At 35.7% G+C, this 23,910-nt stretch overlaps 1 protein-coding gene across 6 annotated transcripts in view; it reads right to left on the minus strand.

Annotated features, from left to right (window-relative positions):
* Positions 1 to 23,910, minus strand: part of DGKB (diacylglycerol kinase beta) — a gene marked incomplete at both ends in the record, with an annotated part of 639,446 nt that overhangs the window by 464,866 nt on the left and 150,670 nt on the right. For all 6 annotated transcript variants that reach the window (XM_082661792.1, XM_082661790.1, XM_082661789.1 and 3 more), the window contains one exon: positions 13,879 to 13,977. In XM_082661792.1, coding sequence (XP_082517918.1) covers positions 13,879 to 13,977 — 99 coding nt within the window. The remainder of the gene's footprint in view (positions 1 to 13,878; positions 13,978 to 23,910) is intronic.

Consider the following 23,910-nt stretch of genomic DNA (forward strand, 5'->3'; position numbering starts at 1 on the left):
GGTTCTTTGACAGACAAGTAACTAAGAGTATAAACAGAGAAGTTCAAGCGCTGGACTCAAATTACAGTGTTGTCAAATGCTACCTAATATGAGCATGTTGGACTACACCTTGTTTGAGTTTTTTTCAATTGGAAGCTCACAGATCAGTATATTATCAGATCGTGACTAATGCCATAAAGGGAGAAAAATGGGGAGTTCTAGGAGAGAGAGGGGCAGAAAATGCTCAAATGAAAGAAACTGGAGGAATGTAGGCCTTGGATGACTCAAGGATGTTGGAGAACTGGTAACCAAATGAAATAACTTGAGAATATTGGTGGTTGGGATGAAATAGGAGTAATGTCACAGGGAATAGAACACTAGGTGATCAGCTGTATTCCTCCAGAATTTGGGTTTCCTTGGGCAAATGAGAAGGAATTGGTGAACGCTCCTATGAGTATTAGGAACAGAATTTAAAATGATAGATTTTACCATCTAGACTGAATAGCAAGGAGTGGGCATGGAGGTCTCCCATAGAACTAAACTATCCTTATTCCATATAGAGGGAAAGAAGGTTGAACTAAGGAATGAACACAGGATTGAGTCAAAAATCACTTCACTATGCATGAAACTGCTGTATGGACAAAAAGTTATATATAAATTAATTCTGGCTCAGGTTTCAAGTGAAATTTGAGAATAGACAAGTTATATTTAATAGTAAAACAGAGGAAAGCACGTATCGAAATACTTCATGAGCACCACCACTTCATCTGGAATCATTAAAACCACAAAGGTTACCTTTGCAAGGTAGAATTTATTCTTAAGTGTCTAGTGGTGAAGGGACTGATTTTTACTGAACTCAAAATTTAAAACTTAGAAGATGTGAATGATATAAAGCATTTATTTCTACTGTAATGAAACCAGATCTGGATAATTGCCCTGCACTAACCCCAATCTTTCTTTGGGGGGTATAAGCAGAAATACCAACACAAAGGTATACTTGGGAGTTTTTATGACAGTTTGGGGCCATTTGGTCTTACCAACGTTTAATGAGAATAGCCAATTTTGTACATCCTTGCCAACACTGAGTACTATCATTTTAAAAATATTTGCCAAAATGGAAGGAAAAAGTTTATTTCATTTTTCAGTTTGATAGTCTTGAATATTTATAAGCTTTAGGTTTTAAAACTATTTTTTAGTTATTTGCATTAATATTACAAAACAGGGCTTTTTTTATAATGCTTATGTTTATCTTGATTTGTAAATTTTGGTCTTTACCATTTTCTAAAGAAACTTTTGATTGGCCAAGGCTGTCAACCTTTTATTTCTCTTTTTAGGAAAAAAGATAAAAAGACCTTCTAAAGGCAAAAATTAAATCTTCAATCCATGTTTGATTTATTTTGGAATAGGTATGAAGCAGAATTTATCTTAATTTAGTTTCCCATATGGTTATACGGTAATCTCAACTCCCCTAATCTCCACTAGCCCCTACCAGATTTGATATGCGACCTTCATCATATACCACACCATTACATAGAGTTCAATATGTTTTAGACTTTCTACCAGTTCTTTATATCTCCTAGAGCCACTATTACATCATTTTGATCACTGTAGCTTTAGTAAACATATTCTTAACATTTGATAAAACAGGTCTTTTCTTACTACTCTTCTTTCTCAGAATTTACGTTTGTGCACATTTATTCTTCCAGGCAAACTTTGGAATAATTTTGTCAAGCAAAAATATTACATGGAAATTGAATTAAGTAGATGAGTGAATGTGAAGAAATGTAGGTACTTTTTAGTTCAACTTGATTTTCTTCAGTATACTTAGACTTAAGAGAATACTTTTAATTTTTTGTTTAGGGGTAGCAAGGTCTCCTTCCACCTTGTTTTCATTCTCCTTTGTACTATAGGAGATTTTCTTAACCTTCTCCTCCAAATACTGATTCAGTTGTTCTCAATGCTGATCTTTCCCTATGCAGATACTGATACATTTTAGTTTCTGATAAGGCTTTTACTTTTTTCTCTACATTCTTAACCTTCTAGATATCCCTTTCAAATCAGTATACTGTGAAAGAGATGTTTTCTTTAGTATTCTTGGTCATGTAAATTTATTAACATTTTCATCTGCTTGCTGCAATGAATCTTCCTGTATGACATCCTTCTAACTTTTAACTGCTATGCATGTTTCTTTGTTTTCTTGTTGCAGAATTATTACTATTTTATTTTGGCAATAGGTACTTATTTACACTAAAATGCACTTTGGCCATAAGCCATCAGTCTGCATGACAGTTGTTATAAAAAAGCAAAACCAAAGGAAACAAGTGCTATACCAATTATAGCAATATTATTGAAGTGTAGTCCTGTACCAATACAATTTCACATTGAAGAAATTAATCTCGGGTCTTCGTAATAACAGTAAGAAGAAAAAAGTGTTGCTCTAAGTGGATGGTTTGTTTTTAAGTTGTGAGTCTTCACAACTTAAAACAATTGTCAAGCCAATATTTCCCCCCTTTTCCAAAGGCTACTAAGAAACTCAGGGACAAATTTGCAAACCACCTCTGTCAACTTTTTAGGATACTGTGATATGAATTTCTAAGTCTACCTTAATTTTGGCACAAACTTATTATGTTTTATATTGCTGCTTATTGTATATTCACATAAGCTGCCTTGAAAATTGTTGGTAATAAGTTGTAGAATAACAATTCACTAATAGATAATCTTGCATCCTCACTTTAGAATCAGACACATATATGATATCCTTTATTTTGTTTGAGTCTATTTTATAGATTTTAAATTTTGAATATTTTTAATCCTTCTTTAGATAATGCTTATTTTTGTCTACATGTTTTAGATCTCTATCACATTTTCACTTAGCTGAACTTCCAGTTTATGTCGTATTAGCCTTTTGTTTTTCACCTTCTGTAAATCATGACAAAACCAAGAAAGTACATGTTTCTTTCCTTAAAAAATTATTATAACTTGCTCTGGATACAGCAACATTTTAAGCATAAATTATAGAAACTTGTAGGAATTTTTTTTAGCCTATTAAAAAATAAACTAAAACTTCTATTTAGAGTCCTAAAAATAGAATTCTATCATATTCATTAGGTAAAAAGTATCATTAACCATGATATATGAACTTTTTCTTTTATATTAGATCCTGCTTATGGGTATACACATTCTATATAATATAGCCTAGGTTAGCATAAAGATGGGCTATAAACCAATAAAATCAATCTAATTAAGACAATGTAACAGATAAATGGTTCATCTCACAATGCAGATGATGGAATCATCACTTAGTGATGCTGGGCCGTTTTCAGATTTCTTTTACTATGTGCCTTTAAGGTATATGTACATGGAAGACTATGCCCAACCAAAATGGATCTACACATATTTTATAAACATTATCGCTCTTTAGTGCTGAATATATCCTTCATTGGATTTTGAAGCAGAAAATGATAGGTAAAAAAATAGAAGAACATTAAGAATTTAATTCTACATACTTAAAAAAATAAATAAAAAGCAGGTATCCTTTATGTATAATACCATGAAATTGAGTCTGAGTTAGAGTTTCAAAATATGGGGGAAAAATGAGATTCCTTCTTGCCTATCATTACTCTGATGACAATTATGAATTGATCTATAATGAATATTAATTAAATGAATATTAAGTAATGACATTGATGAAACATTATTGAGCACTGACAATGTGCTTTATCCCACTCTTTAGACAAAAAAGAAAATTGCATAGGCACAAACCCATGGTACCTTACATAAAGAATTTTCAAGAAAATAGATGACTTCAGTTACTATGGTTAAGGTTAAAGAGGTAAATGGAAAAGAAGAGTGAAGCAGCTGAAATGGATGTTAAATAAAACCTGAAGCTCAGTGCAGCAAGTCACAACCTTAGCCAACTGTTCACACCTCTCCACCAGGCTCTCCTCACTTCTGGGAGCTCTCTAACTAGTTCAGGAAATAAGGTTACTGAGAATTCAATATCCAACTTTCAGAATTATAGAGAGTTCGAATATCTCCCTCCCTCTTTTAATTAGCTGATGTTTGGTATTGAAGTTGTCATTATTAACTGTTGCTGGTTAGGGTTAAGTGAAAGATAAGACAGGAAGAGGCCATAATCCTTGGACCCTGAGAAAGAAATGCATGCTATACTTCCACTCCCTAACAGGCCCCTGACATCACTGAGGAGTAAACACATGCTCGAAGGAAAGATTTAACATACTCTATGCTATTTAAGACTTACCATATCTACAATGAATAATTTAGTAGAATTCTTATAATAGTGGAAGAGCAAGCAAGATCGGAAGAAGAGGAAAAGTTAATGTAGACATATGGTTCTCTGAGGGTGTTATACCTAGAGATACATAGATTGCTGCTTCAGCAACACCATCACTTGGCCAAGTTTACAGAGTTACAGTAAAGAAGAGAGAGAGGTAGAACTGGAACCATCTGAATCAGATCTAAAGACTATGTTTAAAATTTATATTTTCTCAATAGTTTTGTTTTCCTTTCTCTGATCTAACAAGTTTTATCATTTATCTTGCTGGCATTCTTAAAGGTTAATTTAAGGTAATATAGGGTATTATAATAAGAGAAAGTATTCCAGGAAGAACACACCACAATTGGTCCAAAAGAAGCACAATGATGAACATATTCTTTGTTTTATATCACTTCCTGCCAATGAACACTATATTTACTGTATATTCTGAAAATATTATGTCTGTTTAAAAGTAAGATAAAATAATCCCACCAAATTAGTTTTTTAAATGTTTAAATAATTAATAGTTCATTGTAAAACTAACTTTTGGCTTTAGGATTCATTTCAAGCACTGTGTTCCTGATTCGGAGATGTGTTTACAGTACAGAAAGAACTAAACAACTGTGAAATCTGACTCATTTGAACAACCAAATAAGTACATTTTGGGAAAAAAATGATACTTTCCAGTATAGATTAGAGAGTAACTTGGAGAAGCCACTCTTCATAAAGATGTTCACTAAGGTGTTATTTATGAGATTAAAATAAGGAATTGCAAACATGCTAAATATAAACACTGTTTCAACTGAATTATAATATCTTCAACTAATGAGATATTATGCAGCCATTAATAGTGATGTTACATAGTATACAGAAATACATAAGCACTTAATGATATCAGTTTAAATGTAAAAACAGGGTGTCACATGATATGTCAAGTTTAATTACAAAAATGCCAAAATATACATTTAAAAATCAAGAGGCAAACTTTAATAGTGGTTCTATTTATACATTAATAATGGTTCCTATATAACTGTTATAGAGATTTTTAAATGTTTTCCTTTTCAACTTATATTGTTTTTATAAATTTTATTTAATAAATGCATAGTTCTCTTTTAATAAAGGGTTAAAATTCACTTTCTGGTTCAACATAATGCTTACAATAGTAGTAATATTAGATGATATCAACTGAGAACTTACTATATTTAGGCATAGTTCTAAGAAATTTTCATGAATTAATTCACTTAATTCCATTTTCCAAATGGAATGCATAGGAACAAAATGCTAATAACTTGCTTCATGTCGTAAAACTAATGAAAAAGCCAGGGCTCAAAAACACAGTATACTGCTAGCCTTAATTGGGTTGAACCAATTCACTCTCACACTTGCAAAGTATGAACAATCTGATTGCTTCATGTCCTTTCCAAACTTAGGGTTTTTAATTATCTTAATCATCCTGATGGGTGTGTAGTGTTATCTCTTGAGATTTAAACATGTGCTCTCCTGACGAGTAAAGATGGTGAGCATATATTCATATGTTTATAAGTGATATGTGTATATATATTTTATTCAAATGTTTCTTAAGATCTTTTGCCCTTTTGGATTAGATTGTTTGTTTGTTGCTTATCATTGGTTTATGTAAATTATCTTTATACTCTGGACACAAATCATTTGTCACCAGGCTGTAACCACTTGAAATAACTTGCCTACAAATCCAGAGTTCATGTTAGAAACTTAAGTTTCTGGTCTTCCATCCTTTCTGGCTATCACCATCCCATGCTTACTTCTGCTTTCTTTCTCTTCAATTGATCTTCCATACTTCATTTCTAAAACTTTTCATTGGGGTCTCTGAAAACTTTGCTCAAAACAAACTAATTGTTCTCTTTCTTTCTAAGTCCCTGCCACTACCTCTATAACACTTCCGAGGTTGCTCATTCTCTCAAACATTACTTGCTCTATTTTTTTGATCGTTTTGTGTTTGCTTGTTTTTGTTTTGTTTTTTATGGACTAGCTTGGCTTTGCATTAAAATCATCATTCTTCCAGCCCCAAAGTAGAAACTCTTATCATTTGAGACTCATGGAATCTAATAGTTCTCTCCTCTACTCTTATTCATTACTGTGATACAGCAACCTTTCCACCAAGACCCTGTAATTATCCCAGGTGGTTTTATGGACAAGATGAAACAGACCATGCCCAGAGTTCGTTGACCTCCTAACACCTAGCGAACCTCCTCTCTGCACACCAGCTGAGCCACCCAGATCCACGGCTGCATAATGGACTTTACCATCCTCTGCAACTAATCTATTCTGAAATCACATCAAACCCTAATATTCTGCTCTCTGCTACAATATTCTCTCCTGTTTCCCTCATTTTCTTCCTCTGTTGGTGTTTTCTGATGATTTGCCTCACAACCCAGTAATTATATTCTCATATCTCCTCTGCTCCCTGCTTTAAATTTATTGTAATTCACACTGTTAGCTGAATTATCTTTCTAAAACAAAATCTGATCATGTAGTCTCTTATTTATACTGGATAAAGCCCAAATCCTTGACAAGAAAGGTCAGGCTTTTCACCATCTCAGACCTTGTCTTGCCTGTCTCTCCACACCTCACCTTTACTAATAAGACTTAATAAACATTTTGCTGTTTCAAGATCTCACTCTGTACTCTCTTATTTCTGAGACTATTCATATAAAGTTCACTTTGTATTTGCTGGCCAAATTCTTGTTTTATTCAAGATTCAGCTCAGGCATCATATCTTCAAGAAAGTTTTCATTTACTCTTTGAATTACACTCAGGATAGATGAAGATTCTCTTCACTAAAGCCTCAGTAAGTTAATACTTACCTCACCATAATATGTAACCTCCCTGCCTGTCTGGCCCAACAGACTCGAAATTACAGTAAATAAAAGAACTGTGCTTATCTGAATTTTTAGCTCCAGTTACTTTAATAAAAGCCAATGGAAGGAAGGAAGAAAGAAAGAAAGAAGGAAAGAGAAGAAAAAAACAGAAGGAAACTGGCACTGCAGATATTGTAAATAAAAATAATGTACATTGATTATCAGTAATGATCTTAAAAATTCTTTAAAGGCATAGTCATAACAGTTATATGAAGAGTGGATACTTAAATGTAAAAAACCCAAGTTTAAAGTAATCAACATTACATGATGTATTTTATCAACTTTACTAATATATGTTGATGTAGAAAATTATTAATAATTAACCCCTTATTTACAGACTAGAACCTTGCTTTTAAATTATAATGTAAAATATTTTATAAAAAGAAAACTAAATCACAGAGCTAAATATAATAGAAATGATTTTAATGATGATCTGCTTTTGCTGTTCAAATATAAAATTTAAAAAGCTACTTCTTCATGAGACATCTCAAGTATTCATTTGTTGACAGTAGCAGAATTAATTGAATAAAAGCCTAACCCAAATTGAAGAATCAGTATAAAAACACATGTAATCACAGAGACCCAGTTAGCCTGATAATTAAAAAAATACATAAAATTTATAATGAATGTAAGACTACACCATGGCTCTAGAGAAGTTGATCAAATATACAGCTTCCACTATAAAATTATTCTGAGAATCAGAGGGACTCTATCTAGCTTATTCTATTGATTTCTGGAAACTATAAAAGTTATATACTAACAAAAATAGTTTTAAAGTACTAAATGAGGCTAAATTTTTCTAAATTTTACTAATTTTTTCTTACAGTGAAGAAAAATTTATGAAAAGGACAACAATAGACTTATAGATTAGCACACAGAAATAAACACACATCCCATCATCATGTTCAAATGTCAGTATAAATTGAACTCTACTCTTCTCAAGGATAGAAGATAAAACATGATAGTAATAAGGCTCATAGGGTTCGAAAGATAACAAACCATGATAAACAGAGCAGAGAGGGACTTCTGTTAGGTAATGAAGGCATCTCCAAAAACATACCTTTTTTGTTACAACGAGGGAATTTCATATAATTTTTTTAAAGCCTTTCAGTGCACGTTGATGACATAATGGCGAGTCCAAATTTAATTAAAGCAAATCTGTGAGGGACTAACACAACATGGACCAAGTCTGTCTTGAGTTAGGGGTAAAACTTGGAACATAAAGAAGTGGGCAAACTGCATGCTCATCAGGTCATGTTTTATGTGAAACTGCTACAGTTTTTTGCATTGACATTTGATTGGGATTGGACAGCAGAGATTTCTGAGTGTGATCCAAAAAAAGAATCAGGAATGCATTTTTGATGGAGTCCATCAAAGGCAGAACATCCGTTTTGACAATCAATTGGTAAAGGTTAATGGCCTTTTCTGGAAATTAAGTTGTTGATCAAGAGTCCTGACTGATTGCATTAGATTCACTTTCTACTTGTTTGGAGGTGGGATGAGCTATGCAATACCTCTGTAAACAGTTCAGAATTATCTTCAATATGGCAGTAAATAGACTGTGGTTCCAATCATTTTTTGCTGGAAAATTCTCAAAGAAAGCATTATAAGTACCTAAACATGGTCACAAAGAATCTTGATAAATTTTAAGCAATGAAGTGTTTTGTGATAGTACTCTTAAAATATACTAGAAGCCAACTGCAACTCCAGAAATCCGTGATTATATTTGATGTATGGAATCACTGATTACATTTCTATTTTAATTTCAGAGTAGTTGGTTTTAATCCATTTTTGTGGCCATAAGCACCATCAAGACAAATTATTTGCGGAATCCTATTTAATTATTTGTGGAATCCTATTTTAGTGCATGCTTATAAAAGCAGGTCATCAGTGCAAAGAAGATGCTGACCTTGCTAATCTTCATAACAGGTGAGCACGTACGTATTGAATCATTAAAGTTAATAAGTGTTGAGGAGGGATTGAGGGATGAAAAGAGAGGTACAGAAATTTTAAACAATAAATAAATAAAAATAATACCTGAAGAGATGTTCTAAAATATAAGAAGACTGCTGCTATGGACCTCGACCTTAAAGTGTGTCATTAAAATGCTTCAACCAGCAAAAAGGGATAATGAGTTTATATTGCTCATTGAATAGCCAATTCCTGACCATAGGATCAAAAGCAAGGGATAAAAAACTTCAATAAAATCTTATGTCTTAAGTTCTTCATTTCACATTTTCTAGAATAAGCTAGAAATGATATTGATGACCACTCTGCAATAATTGAGTTTGAAACTCACCTGCTCTTCTCAGAGAACATGATCATGAAAAACTCATATTATTTGTGAGGACTATTTTCCTTCAATGAAAATTTAAAAATTTACAGCAGGTGATACAGTGTGAAATCATTCCTGGGAAGTTAATGAGAGTTCACAAATTGAAAAGCTTCCCGAGCCCATCAGTTGTAGCATATTAAGCAATTTTGTGTGCAAAACAACTTTATTAATTTGTTTAAAGTTTTAGTATTTAAACAGTTAATGATTTTAAGAGTCAATGTACTTATTCCATGATTGGAAAGTAAACTTTAATTTCTACTTAGCAAGGCAGCAAGGTAAAGTGATTTAGGCTAATTTATTGACATGTACAAAACCACAAGGACTTCAAAGAGCAGGTGTACTTAGAGAATTACAAGTAGTTCAAATCCTTGATTCTAGTGTGTAAGGTGGTGTGTGAGGGATTAGACGGGTTGATCCAGTTAAAGAACCTTGTTTACCATGCTAGAGAGTTTGGCATTGATTTAAAATACTTTAAATATTTAAGAAGGAAAATATTTTATTGTATTTTTGAAAGTGGATCCAGGGAGTAGTATCGAGAATGCAAAGAAAAGAGGAAATTCAGAGATTATGCTATTAGTACTAGGAGAATGCTGGAGAACAATTTTTGGGTGACATATGAGACAGTTACAGTTGGGCTGAAGAAAAGAGAAAGAACATCAGAATAGGCTGTCTAATGATTAATTTGATATTCAAGATGAGGCACCAATTATAATTCTTAGGTTTCTGGCTTGGGAAAGTTGGGGAATGAAGGTTCTAGAGAAGGCAAATAGGAGAAGGCCTATATTGGGATTTGGAGAAAGGGCAGAAATGATGAGCTCAGGGTATGAGCTCTGGGTCTTGGGTACCGATCGTTCTTGGGTTCCGGTCCTGAATTGTCACTTCATAGCCATGTGACACAGGAAATTATTTAATCTGTTTCTCAGTTTCCTCATAGGTAAAATAGAGATAGTTACAATATTTACCTTATGGTGCCGCCGTGATGATTAAATTAATTCATACAAATCATTATCAATAACTGCAAACCCTTCATAATCTCAACTGTTTGTTACCTCACTCATTCTTGTAAATTGACACCAAAAACCTTGATTCCAACAATCTTTTTTTTTTCTTTTTTTTGCGGTACGCGGGCCTCTCACTGTTGTGGCCTCTCCCGTTGCGGAGCACAGGCTCCGGATGCGCAGGCTCAGCGGCCATGGCTCACGGGCCCAGCCGCTCTGCGGCATGTGGGATCTTCCCGGACCGGGGCACGAACCCATGTCCCCTGCATCGGCAGGCGGACTCTCAACCACTGTGCCACCAGGGAAGCCCCCAAACAATCTTTGATTCCATTGTAATCCACAATGTATTTTCCTAACACCCCTTACTGTACTTCACTCTTCATGTCCTTACTTCCTTGTTTCCCAGCTTAATTTCCATGGCCAATCCCTATAATTACTCCCTTGCTCATACTCTCAACTCCTTTGCTTCTCTCTCATTTCATCATATTGGGCAAAACACAGTCTCATTAAGGCTGCCCCATGCCTATTCTACTCCTGGGCCTAGAACGTAACTGGAGAAATATGACTGAATATGACCAGAGAAATATACCCATCCAAGCTGACTGATCTTGTTCTAAATCCACAGTTATTAACAGGAAGAGACTTTTCATTATTCCCTGGCAATCATATGGTATTTCTTGATGCACGTAGCTCCCACTCTCCCAGGTGACTCATGTGTAACTCATTCCTGATCCTCAAAACTCTCATACCGTCTTTGCTCTTAGCAATGACCCACCTTCCTACTTTTCTAAGAAAATCTAAGTGTCATATCTTTTTTCCATTGTTACCCCCTGAACACACCAGTTAGATTGATTGTTCTTTTAAACATGTAAGTCAGATCACTCTCTCTTTTGGTCAAAAGCCTCTAATGGCTTCCAACTTCTTTCACAAGAAAAGCTAAAGACCTTAGAATAGCCTAAATTGTCCTACACATATGAAAATCTTAAGACGTATTTCACCTTCTCTACTAGTATTCCCCCTGCAGAAGGAGACCCAGTCACTAATTTCTTTGATGCACTTCAGCTATGTCAGGCTTCTCCTGCCTCTGAGTCTTTGCTTGTCCTTCTTTGGTGACTCCTCTGTCTACAAAGTGCTGGCCCCAGAGAGCCACATCGATGACTCCCTCACATTCCTCAACTCTTTACTCAATTATTTCCTTGGTGAACTCTTAACTACTTCTTTTATAATTGTAGTTTCAGCATTTCTTCTCTTCTTTTCCTACTTTAATTTTGTCCTTTAAGCTTTACATACCACCAGTAATTTAATATAACCAGGTACTAAATACTGTACTTATTGCTTTGTTTATTGACTATTTCACTCCACTGGAATGAAGACTCTATGAAGGCAAAGATTTGATTTGGGTTTTTACTGTTTTTCCTTCTACTGTTAATACTACTGGGTACATACTAGACTGCTCAGTAAATAAGTTGCTGTGATTACTTATAATAATGATAACATATCAGGCACGTAAACAACATGGAACCTCCAGGTTTCAGCACTTGAGATTCAGAATAGGAGGAGGAACTTAATATAAATTAATACGGTAATGAAATAAATAAATATCAAGATCCTGCTGGGAAAAATGTTAAGAGCAGAAAGCTGTGGCATGTGAGGGCAGGGCGTACGGATGAGCCAACATGGGGCAGGTTGAAATCTTGAAAGCTAGGAAAGATATTAAAAGGAAGTATCCAGAGAAGCAGAAGAAGAATAAGGAGACGATAGTATAATGGGTGTCAAGGTAAGGTAGACACTCATGAAAGAAGAGGTGGTTAGCAGTGCCTAATACTTCAGAGTATATAGTACCAAGGAAATGATAACGTAGCAAATGTCGAGCTACAAATCATGATAAATACCACAGGAAGATTTAATGAGTGAAAATAAATCTTCAGAATCAAAAGTATCTACAAAAGCAATGAAAGAGTTTGCAAGATTGTTAGAGACAGGACTATTCATTTAACCCATGTTCTTTACCTTTGATTCTCTCAAAGAAAGCAAGGATGGAATAATAAAAGAATGTATCTCATGTTTGAACTTATAAGACCAGAGGTTGATATAAGTAGGCCAAAGAAGTAGTCTCACTGAATTGAACAGGGCTTTATACCTAGATAGCTGGATAATAGAATGACATAATAGATTTCTTCTTATAGTTAAAATCTGAGCACAAGGATGCATCTAAAACAGTAAAATTACTACACTTCTTAAAGAGAATGCAAATATATAAAAATTTTATAAGTTCTTTCTCTTTAAGAAAACACTACAAAAGAACATAATACCAAAATTCATCTAAAGTACTTTAATATGGCTCTCATTATTTTTAATTAATCTTATTTACTACAAGATGTATAATATATCTTACATGAAGAAAGGAAATTTAGAATTAGTTACTGCTCTCCTCAGCCCCATGGAGGTATTTACTTCTGCTTTATATTTGCAGTTTGAGAAGAGAGTTTTCTTTTTTTTAAATAAAGGAATTTAGATACAACCAGCATTTTACAGATAATTACAAAATGAATCATAAGTGGGTGCAAATTGAGTAATTTGATTAATTTCTAAGTTGACCTTTAGAAAAGTATTTGTCTAACATTTCTTACTTGTTGTATTTTTATTATATCAAACTGAAGTTCCAGCTAGTTAACTTCCATGTTGTTTTAAAAAAAATGAGAACTGCATTATAGATATGATAGTTTGTTTTGTAAAATAACTGTTTCACTTTAGGAAAAATTTGGATTTTGAAATGTAATATGAATATTATCTTTGAATAGCTGCTTCTCTTTCTATCAAGATTTGTTCTTTTCAGGATTACCTCACTTACACATTTTTCCCTTGTATATTTATTAAATCAAGGAATTATTTTGCAGGTAAATTTATTGTTCACTAATGAAAGATAAAATACACCTAATGGCAGTGCGTAACTCTCTTCAAGGTGTGTGTCCTCATTCTAAGTAGCCTCTGACTTAGGTGAAAGACCTCCCGACTGCAGATACATAATGTGCATCTCCAGCAAAACTGTCCATAAGAATAACTTCATTATTCTGGGAAACCAGATCTATAAAACATGTAAAATGTGGAAGTGTTCTTCCCATACAATTTCTGGTAACTACAGCATGACTAAGTGATAAAACCTGAGTCAGCTTCAGTTACAGCATACCTTACTAAGACGTTTATTGTGCCACGAAGGAAAAAGGAAATATAGTGGGCAAAGGGGTATTTTCTGAAGCCATGAGGTATTTTAGGTCTATTGAGTTCTGCCTTGATCAATGGAAAAATGATCTCTGGAAGCACTGAGTGGTAGAGTGTACCAGTTAGTCACAGACACCCCCAGTTATAGCAGAATGATGAGAAGGAAAAACTCACCAGTACCACTGGACAAATTGCTGTAGGTGGTAAAATATGGTCCTTCAAAGGTCCGCAGTCACATTCAGGTTTCAGATGAGAAGCACATTTATTATGCAGCTAGGAAAGGAGAAAGAGGACACTATCAAATTTTGCATGGCAACAGCAAACATGAAGCAGATTATATTTTGCCCAAGATACAGCAAATATATTTAAAGAATTACAAGAACAAACCAACAAGATCATAAAGGGATTCATACTACATTTGCCCTTATATATATTCTACCTTAAATAAACTGTTTAGCAACTTCTGTGACCCAGCCTATATATTTTCCAATTCTCAGAAATGTTTATATTCGAAATGTGCTTTAGGTTTTCTACCAAAAAGCCTGATTTCTTTGACAAACACACATTATTGTCCATTACAGTCCTTCCTTGGCTTATCTGTTAGCATAATCTTGAAACTACTACGCACTGTGGATGTTTTTTTTTTTTTTTTGACCCTCCTGTTTTCTCAAAGTCATTCCAAAGTGCACAGCTCAGTATGGGGCATAATTGATCCCATCATTAGTTTTAACTTTCTAATTCAATATGTAAATGTAACCAGAGATTCATCTCAGTAGGAGCAGGATATAAATATAAGAAGACGATTATGATTATAAAAATTTATATTTATCAGCTCTACATTAAGTATGTGTATAATCATGTAACATGTTATTTCCTTTTCTACATGTAAAAATCTAAGCTGATATTTTTATCAACCTTGTCACAAGTTTAAATTAAGGTGTTATAACATAGTATATTAAATAGTGATTTTTTAAAAAATTGAGATGATAATTCTTATTGGAACCATACAGAATTGCTAAAGTAGTAGTTGTTTAAAGGCATCTAGGGGTATATCTGCCCTCCACTCCCTATCAGTTTAATATAAATATCCATACTTTAGAAAAATGATACATATTAATAAAATAACGTCTTGTTCAAAACCAAAAAGGAGCTGCTTCATTTTTCAGTTTTGAATCCAAAACCACCCCGTTTACGTCATGATTACATTAATTAATTTCCGCAACAAACCTACCTTTGTAACAGTTAATTAACAACCAACCATAGGAGTCTAATGGGGTTGATCTACTGTTAGCGATCGTATAGCTCACCACTATTGAAGGGGTATTTCTGTCGTCCTTGAATCTAAAACATCTGTCACGTCCTGCCTTGGAGTTAAGGCTACCTGCACAGTAATTAACTCACACTAGGCCACATTACATGAAATAAAAGTATCTTTACACATTCATCAATAATTAGCAGTTCTGCTTCTCCGTGGATGTAAACTCCTTTTGAAAAAGTGGTTTAATCTTATCAGGCATTGCTGATCTTTGTCAAGAGGCAGGAGGTATTGAAGATAAAGAAGCAGTTGAAGTCACATGCAAAATAGGAATAAATTAACAGACACTCACTTGGCAAATGCAAAGTTTCCTCCAAACAAAATCAGTGACTGGTTTAAATATATTAATTTATTGGACTTAATTTTCTTAGAATAAATCATGGCCCTGAAATTTTGGATTTAAACCAATAGATTACCAAGTGTTACAGGTTAAATTGGTCTTTCCCCAAGTGATTTCCTAAATCCTAGTACTTGTGAATATGAACTCATTTGGAAATATCTTTGTAGATGTATTCAAGTTCAGTTGAAGTTATACTGAATTAGGCTGGGTCCTAATCCAATGACTGGTGTCCTTATAAGAAGAGAGAAATCTGGACATAAGGAGACAGATATGAAGGGAAGAAAGCCATGTGACAACGGAGGCAGAGATTTGGTGATGGAGCCACAGGCCAAGGGACACCAAGGACAGCCAAGGATGCAAGGCTCTACGAAGAGATATAAGAAAAAAATTCTGTCTGTACACATTGAGAAAGTACTGATTTTCACTCTTGACTGCAGTTAGTGAAGCTTTACATGCAACTCTGAAGGACAGAGATGCAGGGCACTGACCACAGGTACATAAGCTCAGGGCCTCAGCCTCCTCCATGCCTCCATACCATGTGTTTCTAACAATCTACAACTGATATGATAAGGGATGACTAACCTCTCTATACAGTTATTTGATGTAAGTTATTTGATGTTACCAGATGTAAGGAAAGATAACAAAGATAACATGAATTTAATGACAGCTTTTTGGCATTTAGGCTAGTTTCCCAGCAGGGGGAAAAAAAGGAACTGAGGACTCAGGTAGAATCACACAGTTGATAAGCCAAACAGAATGTGTGTGTAAAGGGTAACTCTTCGTATTGAGGTTGGAGGGTTTCAGAGCATAGGTACCAGCAAATGGTCCTATGAAATACTGCTGTCTGCAGAGCTAAATAAAACCAGCATGGCATTGTCCATTTTGATTGTCACGTGGTCCATATTCCCAAGTTTTGTCTAGGCAGCTGCAAGGCAGAGTCTTGCAAGAACCTAGGCATATAGCAGGGTCTACAAGGAGGTCAGTAACCATATCATCGTCAGTGAAACAGGGAGACGCAGTGCAAGAAAATTCTCCTCCCCAAGAAGTCTGTATTAACTAATAATGTGCAAGGTGCCTTATACTTTTATGAACACTGGAGTCTGGCAGCTGTTATAGTTGGATGTCCATCAACATCATGAGATTATTTACAACCAGGAGTGTCAAACCAGAGGACACCATGTTGGAAAATACTGATCATTCCACAAGGTGTATAGCAGGTCTAGTGCATTTATCATACTGCTCAGAGACATACTTGAGGACAAAATATAAAACGTGAAAGCCAATGAGAAAATGCTTATAGTTCCCAGGACTATTTATCAAGATTAAAAGTGAACCTCATTTTTGCTGTGAAACTAAAACTTCTGCATAAAGTCTCTTTTTTAAAAAAGAGCAAATATCAACAAAATAGAAACCATATAATAGAATTTAAAAGGTACTTTCCCCCAAAACTACCCCAAAATGGGTTATGTTCTGTTTCTTGATTAGGTGGTGGCTACACAGGGTGCTCATTTGTGGAAAACTCATTGAGCTCTACCCTTAAGATAGTTATACTTTTCTGCATGTATGTTATTTTTCAATAAAACTGTAAAAAGGAAAAAAAAAGTGAATATAACCAGCAATAAAAACAAGTTGCTAACACTGGTCACCACGACATTTTACAGAAAAAGACACAGCACAGCTGAGTCCTTCTCAGTGTCAATAAGATACTGAAGTCTGACAATTGTCTTAAAGACAACCCAGATCCCAAATCAGCAAAACAGAAAAAGCCTCGTCAAGAAGAGAAATAAACTAGAACACTGATGAATCCTGCCTCTTAAATGAAACGGCCAGTGAAGCCCCAGAGAAAGGAAATCGTTACCTTTTTAAAAGTGTTTTTATTTTTGTTCACATTTACCTCTGCATTTTTAAAGAGTAAGGCATAAAAATCTCAGGTCGTTATTTTATTATATGTACAGAAACGTCCATTCATGTTAAGGGAATTGGTCCCTTACCTAGGAAATTCATAAAATATAAACCAGCTATTCCTGGAAGTGAATTAAATACTTGGAAATAATTTCAGAGTTTATGACAATTTCCAATAGCACCTAATTTAGAGCCAGGTCTATGTTTATTGAAAACAGCTGTCTCAATTTAGGAAGAAAAAGAAAATGTGTGAATGATGTGTGTGTGTGTGTGTTTACTGGATGGAGTTGAGAAAAGAGTGAAGGCATTGTATTGAGAAGAAAGCAATGTAATCTAAGAAGTCAAAAGGGAGAAAAATAGAAAAAAAAATTTTCATAAGAATTTGGAGTCAAAAAAGAAATAAATCATTTTCCTACAGAAAAATGAAGTGACCAGATTTAGAGGTACATTTGCTGGTTTATATACATTTTTTCTAACATTTTGCCATTTCAGGGTGCTGCCTTAATGCTGGCATTGGCTAAAGCATGAACCTTTCTATTTTAAAGGCATCGGAAACCTTTAAACATTATTGTTAGGAGTTATTATTTTTTTATTTTTTTGGGGGGGGTATTTGCCTCACTTTTTTATTTTTTAACATCTTTATTAGAGTATAATTGCTTTACAATGTTTAGTTTATGCTGTATAACAAAGTGAATCAGCTATATGTACACATATATCCCCATATCTACTGTCTCTTGTGTCTCCCTCCCTCCCACCCTCCCTATCCCACCCCCCCCCCCAGCTGGTCACAAAGCACCAAGCTGATCTCCCTGTGCTATGTGGCTGCTTCCCACTAGCTATCTATTTTACATTTGGTAGTGTATATATGTCCATGCCACTCTCTCACTTTGTCCCAGCTTACCCTTTCCCCTCCCCGTGTCCTCAAGTCCATTCTCTAGTAGGTCTGCATCTTTATTCTGTCATACAGAATGAAGTCAGAAAGAGAAAAACAAATACCGTATGCTAACACATATATATGGAATCTAAAAAAACAAAAAATGGTCATGAAGAACCTAGGGGCAAGGCAGGAACAGAAATAAGGAGTTACTATTTTAAAAGAAGTAGCAGCCCTACATGATACCAAAGGTCAATAATCCACAGTCATCGTATAAGCTTTCGTTTGCGAAGCTCAAATGACATGTATCATCCTCCCATCCTGCGAGTCCTGCCTGACCGCGGGTATGTTACCGCAACCGGAGCAAATGATAACATGTTTTAAATAGAGGTTTTACATGTCAAGAAAATATGTTCATGGCAGAAATGAACAGGTATAAACAGTGTGATCTTAAGAATCAGAGAACGTAAGCAAGGGGAGGAGGAGAGAAGCAATGATGACGTTCAGCCCGGCTGATTGAATTATAAAGCCCAGGGGAAATGGTTGCCTAATGGTAGAAGGTAGTTTATGCTGCTCTCACTTAGGATTTTTCTGTTTTTATTTTTTAAGTGGTTAGATTTACAGAAGGAGATAAAACCCAGTTCTAAGAGCCTAACATTCTATCTACATAATGGCAAATAGTACTACATCAAGAAGCCACAGGTTCTGAATAAAAAAAGGGTGCTAAAATGGTTTTTTTATCTTTAAGCATTTGTCTACACATACTTGTATATTTGATGCAGATTTGAGTATTACAGGATGATTTTAAAAAAAATTTTAAATCATGCATTTAAAATTCACTATTTAGCAGTAAGAAGAACAGTGTTATCAGTCATGAAAGTGAATTATCGAGGACCTCCTCGAAAGTCAGCACTCCTTCAAGATTTAGGGTTATTAGAAGAAAAATGTGTATACTGGACCCGGAGCTGGATGAGATTGTAGTCTAACAGTGTAGATGACGCTAGCATGCAGACGTGACACTGCTGGACAGCAGTTCAGTCTTTCCTTTGGTGTGGAATAAAAGCCTAGAAAGTGTTTAGAAAATGGCAAACATCATTATCAAGGAAAATTTCAAGGAAAATGTGGAACTTAATTTGATTCCTGAGGTATAGTCAAAATTTGAGGTGGGTGCCTTCAGGGCAATACTAGAGTAAGCAAAATAGGGGGGAAGCATGGCTTTCCCAGAGGCCTGTCAACAGACATGCTCGGCTACAGCAGGGACTGGGCATACAGGGGACTACTATATACGTCATGTGCTTAGGTTTGGGTCGGATATTTGGAGAAGTAAAAACCAGGTTGAGGTAGGAAGAGGTGAGAGCTGCATTTATTATCACAGGACTATTATAGGTTGCTGAAGGTGGCATATGATAACAAACTAGTATTTTCAGAAGATGACTCTGGAGGTGGTTTGCAGCCTGTGTTATAGGAAAAGTACCTTCTGTTAGGGAGATAAGCCAAGATTTCTGACTCTAATCTAGTTAAGAGGTGCTAAGAGCCTGCACGTGGGCTGTGAATGGTGAAGACAAAAAACTCAAATCTGAGAGAGATATTTTAAGGGGAAAACTTCAAGTCTCAGAGATAGGTTGGATATATGAAATAGAGGTGAAAGACAAGGATAAAGGAGATTGACTTCTGTTTCCAATGATTGCAAGCCTGATGTTACCATGTCTGATAGAATACAGTTGGAATAGCTGTTCTTAGTGAATATAAATAAATCAGCTTAGTCTAGGATTTAGTGATATTCGGGACCACATGGTTCTGGGTGCTTTTAGAATATGCAGGTGCTATTCTTAGACTGGGCGACTACAGACCCTTGCAGAAGTGAGTAAGAGATGGCATGAGTAACATTCATGGAGTGCCCTCTGTGAGCCACGGGATGGGTTTTGTGCCCTCATATGACATTTTAGCTAGTTTTCACTACGATAATAATTGTTCTTCCATAAGCACTAGTAGGTATAGGGCCTTCCCTGAACACAATGACATACATTTTTTAAAAAAATCCATTTAATTCTTACAAAAATCTTACAAAATAGGTATCATTAAGTCCGTTTTACAAATTAGGAAGCTGGCCAAAGCTTTTTACATACTTGGCCCAAGATGGTACAGCTACTATCTTACTGGTTGGACAGAGACATTCTTAAGAATCTGGTCAGTCTAACTTATGACTAAGTTAAAACTCAAGCCATTTCCAAAAGTCATATGTACAAAGGAAGTGATGGCATTTGGAAAACCACTGAAATGAAGCCAGGTTTCGTTATCTTTGTTCCTCTCTGCAGTCTATTCCTCACGGACTCCGTTCAGATAGGTCTTACTAAAGCTCAGCTTTGACGGTGCCATATCCCATCGCAACTTCTGCTAGTTCTTTGCTATATTAATAGCACCTTCTGGGAAGCATTAAGACATAAGAAAGTAGATTCAGTTTGTTTAAAGGCAACCAGTAGTGTAAGTGTCAGTCAAAAGCAGATCAACTTTATACTAAAATTTTCATACAATAGTTCAGGAAGAAAGTATAATTATACTAAATATATAAATGTTTAGAGGTAAATATCCTCTGTTTAAACTAGGCAAAAAAAATCTATAAATTAATAGACAGAGTCTTATAATTGCTTAACATTAAAAACCAAAACAGCACAGAGGCTGAAGTTATTTTTAAGAAGGCTATATATATTCTTCTGGATACGTGAGGACTTATATAAAAATATCAAGTCTTGTTTCATGAACCAAACACCCACAGGAACCCCGGAGATCATGGTTTACAGCAAATCAGGCTAAAGTTAGCCAGAAGCCTCGGGTCTTGGGAGAGCTTAGTAAGAGGGCAGCCACTTTTCCCTGACTCTGCCTTACACCCTTCAGTGGTCCCTGGTTAGCCTGTGTCCTGAGTAGAACTCGGGATTTAAATACATTTACAGCTGATATTGTGCTTTGCTGTAGTGACCAAACAGTCATCTTCATGTACACTCTGATCTTTTGTTAAGAATAAGATGTTAGGGACATCCTGTCTGAACTGAATTAGATATGAAATCCTTAGATTTTAAAAAGCAGAGTTTATCCACAGGTAGCACCTTCTTTCCTATAAAAGGAAAGGCCTAATTTCTTACAACACTAGGAACAGGATCAAGACCAAATATAAATATGTAACTGGAGAGTGCCTGGGCTAGAAATACAGCTTGTGGAGTCACAGATGAGAGGAACCACTAAAACAAAAGAAAGAAAACAAGAAAAACAAAATGGAATATAAAACAAGAAAAAAATCTCAAGATGCCCTGATTATCAATAAGACCGTTAGCAATGGTAACTTTGAGGAGAATGATTCCCATAGAATGAAAAGGGCAGAAGGTATACCTCATAGAGATTAAATGGGGGAAGGAGAAGAGGAGTCAAGTAAAGAAACTTAAAATCTCCAAAAGCTTTTCTATTAGGAAAGGTAGCAATGCATAGTTTTATTTAATTTTCTTTAAATTTATTTATTTTTATTTTTGGCTGTGCTGGGTCTCTGTTGCTGCGCGTGGGCTTTCTCTAGTTGTGGCGAGAAGGGGCTACTCTTCGTTGCGGTGTGTGGGCCTCTCATTGTCATGGCTACTCTTGTGGCGGAGCACGGGCTCTAGGTGCATGGGCTTCAGTAGTTGTGGTGTGCGGGTTTCAGTAGTTGTGGCTCGCGGGCTCTAGAGCATAGGCTCAGTAGTTGTAGCACACAGGCTTTGTTGCTCCGTAGCATGTGGGATCTTCCCGGGCCAGGGATCAAACCCATGTCTTCTGCATTGGCAGGCAGATTCTTAACCACTGCGCCACCGGGGAAGCCCAGGAATGCATATTTTTAGAGCGTTCTAACTTTAAACACATTGTTTTTTTTTTCCAAGAAATAAAAATAGGAGGGGCTTCCCCGGTGGCGCAGTGGTTGAGAGTCCACCTGCCGATGCAGGGGGCACGGGTTCGTGCCCCGGTCCGGAAAGATCCCACATGCCGCGGAGCGGCTGGGCCCGTGAGCCAGGGCCGCTGAGCCTGCGCGTCCGGAGCCTGTGCTCCGCAATGGGAGAGGTCACAACATTGAGGGGCCCGCGTACCACAAAAAAAAAAAAACAGGAAAGAAAATAACAGATCTAAAACATTACACTTGAAATGTATGAAGGAGGGCTTCCCTGGCAGTGGTTGAGAGTCCGCCTGCCGATGCAGGGAACACGGGTTCGTGCCCCGGTCCGGGAAGATCTCACGTGCCGCGGAGTGGCTGGGCCCGTGAGCCATGGCCGCTGAGCCTGCGCGTCCGGAGCCTGTGCTCCGCAACGAGAGAGGCCACAATGGTGAGAGGCCCGCGTACAGCAAAAAAAAAAAAAAAAAAAAAAGAAATGTATGAAGGATGGCAAAATAACTTGAAATACAACGAAGAAATAAATTCTGATATTCTCTAACTTCAGTTTATAGTAAAGATATAATTAATGAAAGATGCACTTTATGGGGAAAGTAAGAGGAATGGGCTCCTATAAGATCAGAAATAAAACCGAAATATTTTTATAGATGCTTAGCAAGAAAAAAAAAGAAAACTAATATTTTTTAACAGCCCAAATTTTTTAAAAAATGAAATAGTTTTGGTCTTCTTAAAACTGAGAACTCAACATGTTGAAGTAATTTCTATGTGTAATTTAAAACATTGTTAGACGCTTTATTACAATAACCAAATACTTCAAAAAAATAAAACTGTCTTTCATAATTGAGGAAATTTCAAATGTAAATATAATTTAACCGAGTAATAGCTGAAAATGATTGAAGAAAATGTGTTCATTTTTAAAAAGTACTTAATTGTACTTTTGAAATGCAAATCACAGTTTGTTTTTCTCATTATCCTGTGTGTATGTGTGTGTGTGTGTTTAAGAAAAATTTTTAAATGGCGTGTGTGTTGGGAAGGGGTGTTGAGGGGCACTACAGAGAAACGTATCTGCTTAACTGAAACAACGCTCCCTACCGTTTTATTCCCACAAAAGCAAGAATAATTTGCCCTGTAACAAGATGACTCATACACTAGCTGTAAAAAAGAAAACACAACTGATGGGGGAAAAAACCCAGCCCCATAAACGTTTTTGGACCAAACTGTAAAAACTGGCTATTCTTAAAAATGTGCGTTCTAATTAATTTCCAGAAGTACAACATGAAACACTAGAGGTACCATCTAACAACTGCATTTATTCCAGAAGTTACTTGAAGCAGCTTTGACAATTAAGCAAACTAGGTAGAGTGCTAAGATTTCCTGGGAAAGACCAAGGAACCTCTCCTTTCTCGACTGTCAATACCATTAATGACTAGCGTTTACATCCGTATCTGTTATCCCTCAACTTATGATAATTAACTAAAGGAGCAAGGCAACACCATGTTGTAAAGAAGGGTTAACTGAGTTCTTAGAAGCACCAAGATCTAAAATATGGACCACCTGCATCTCTACCTAGTCATGTGGTCATTGATGATTTGCATAGATTTTTCTTGGTCTTAGTGTCCTCACTATAAAATTAAGTCTTTGTACCACATTATTCATTGTGCTACCCTTTTTAAGCCCATAGATTCTATGATTGGAATAAATTTAGAACATGTAGAATAGAAAATTTTACCAGAAAAGTGTTTTCGGGCAGAGGGATAGCTGAGCTCTACCCAGTCAGTATCCCAGGCTCACTGCCCACCCACAGCCATGGTGTCTGGTTACCTTCCTGGCAGCTCCTAGAACTCCATGGAGTACAGATTGAACACCTTATGACA

Source organism: Grampus griseus (assembly GCF_964374135.1).
Source record: "Grampus griseus genome assembly, chromosome: 9".
Lineage (NCBI taxonomy): Eukaryota > Metazoa > Chordata > Mammalia > Artiodactyla > Delphinidae > Grampus > Grampus griseus.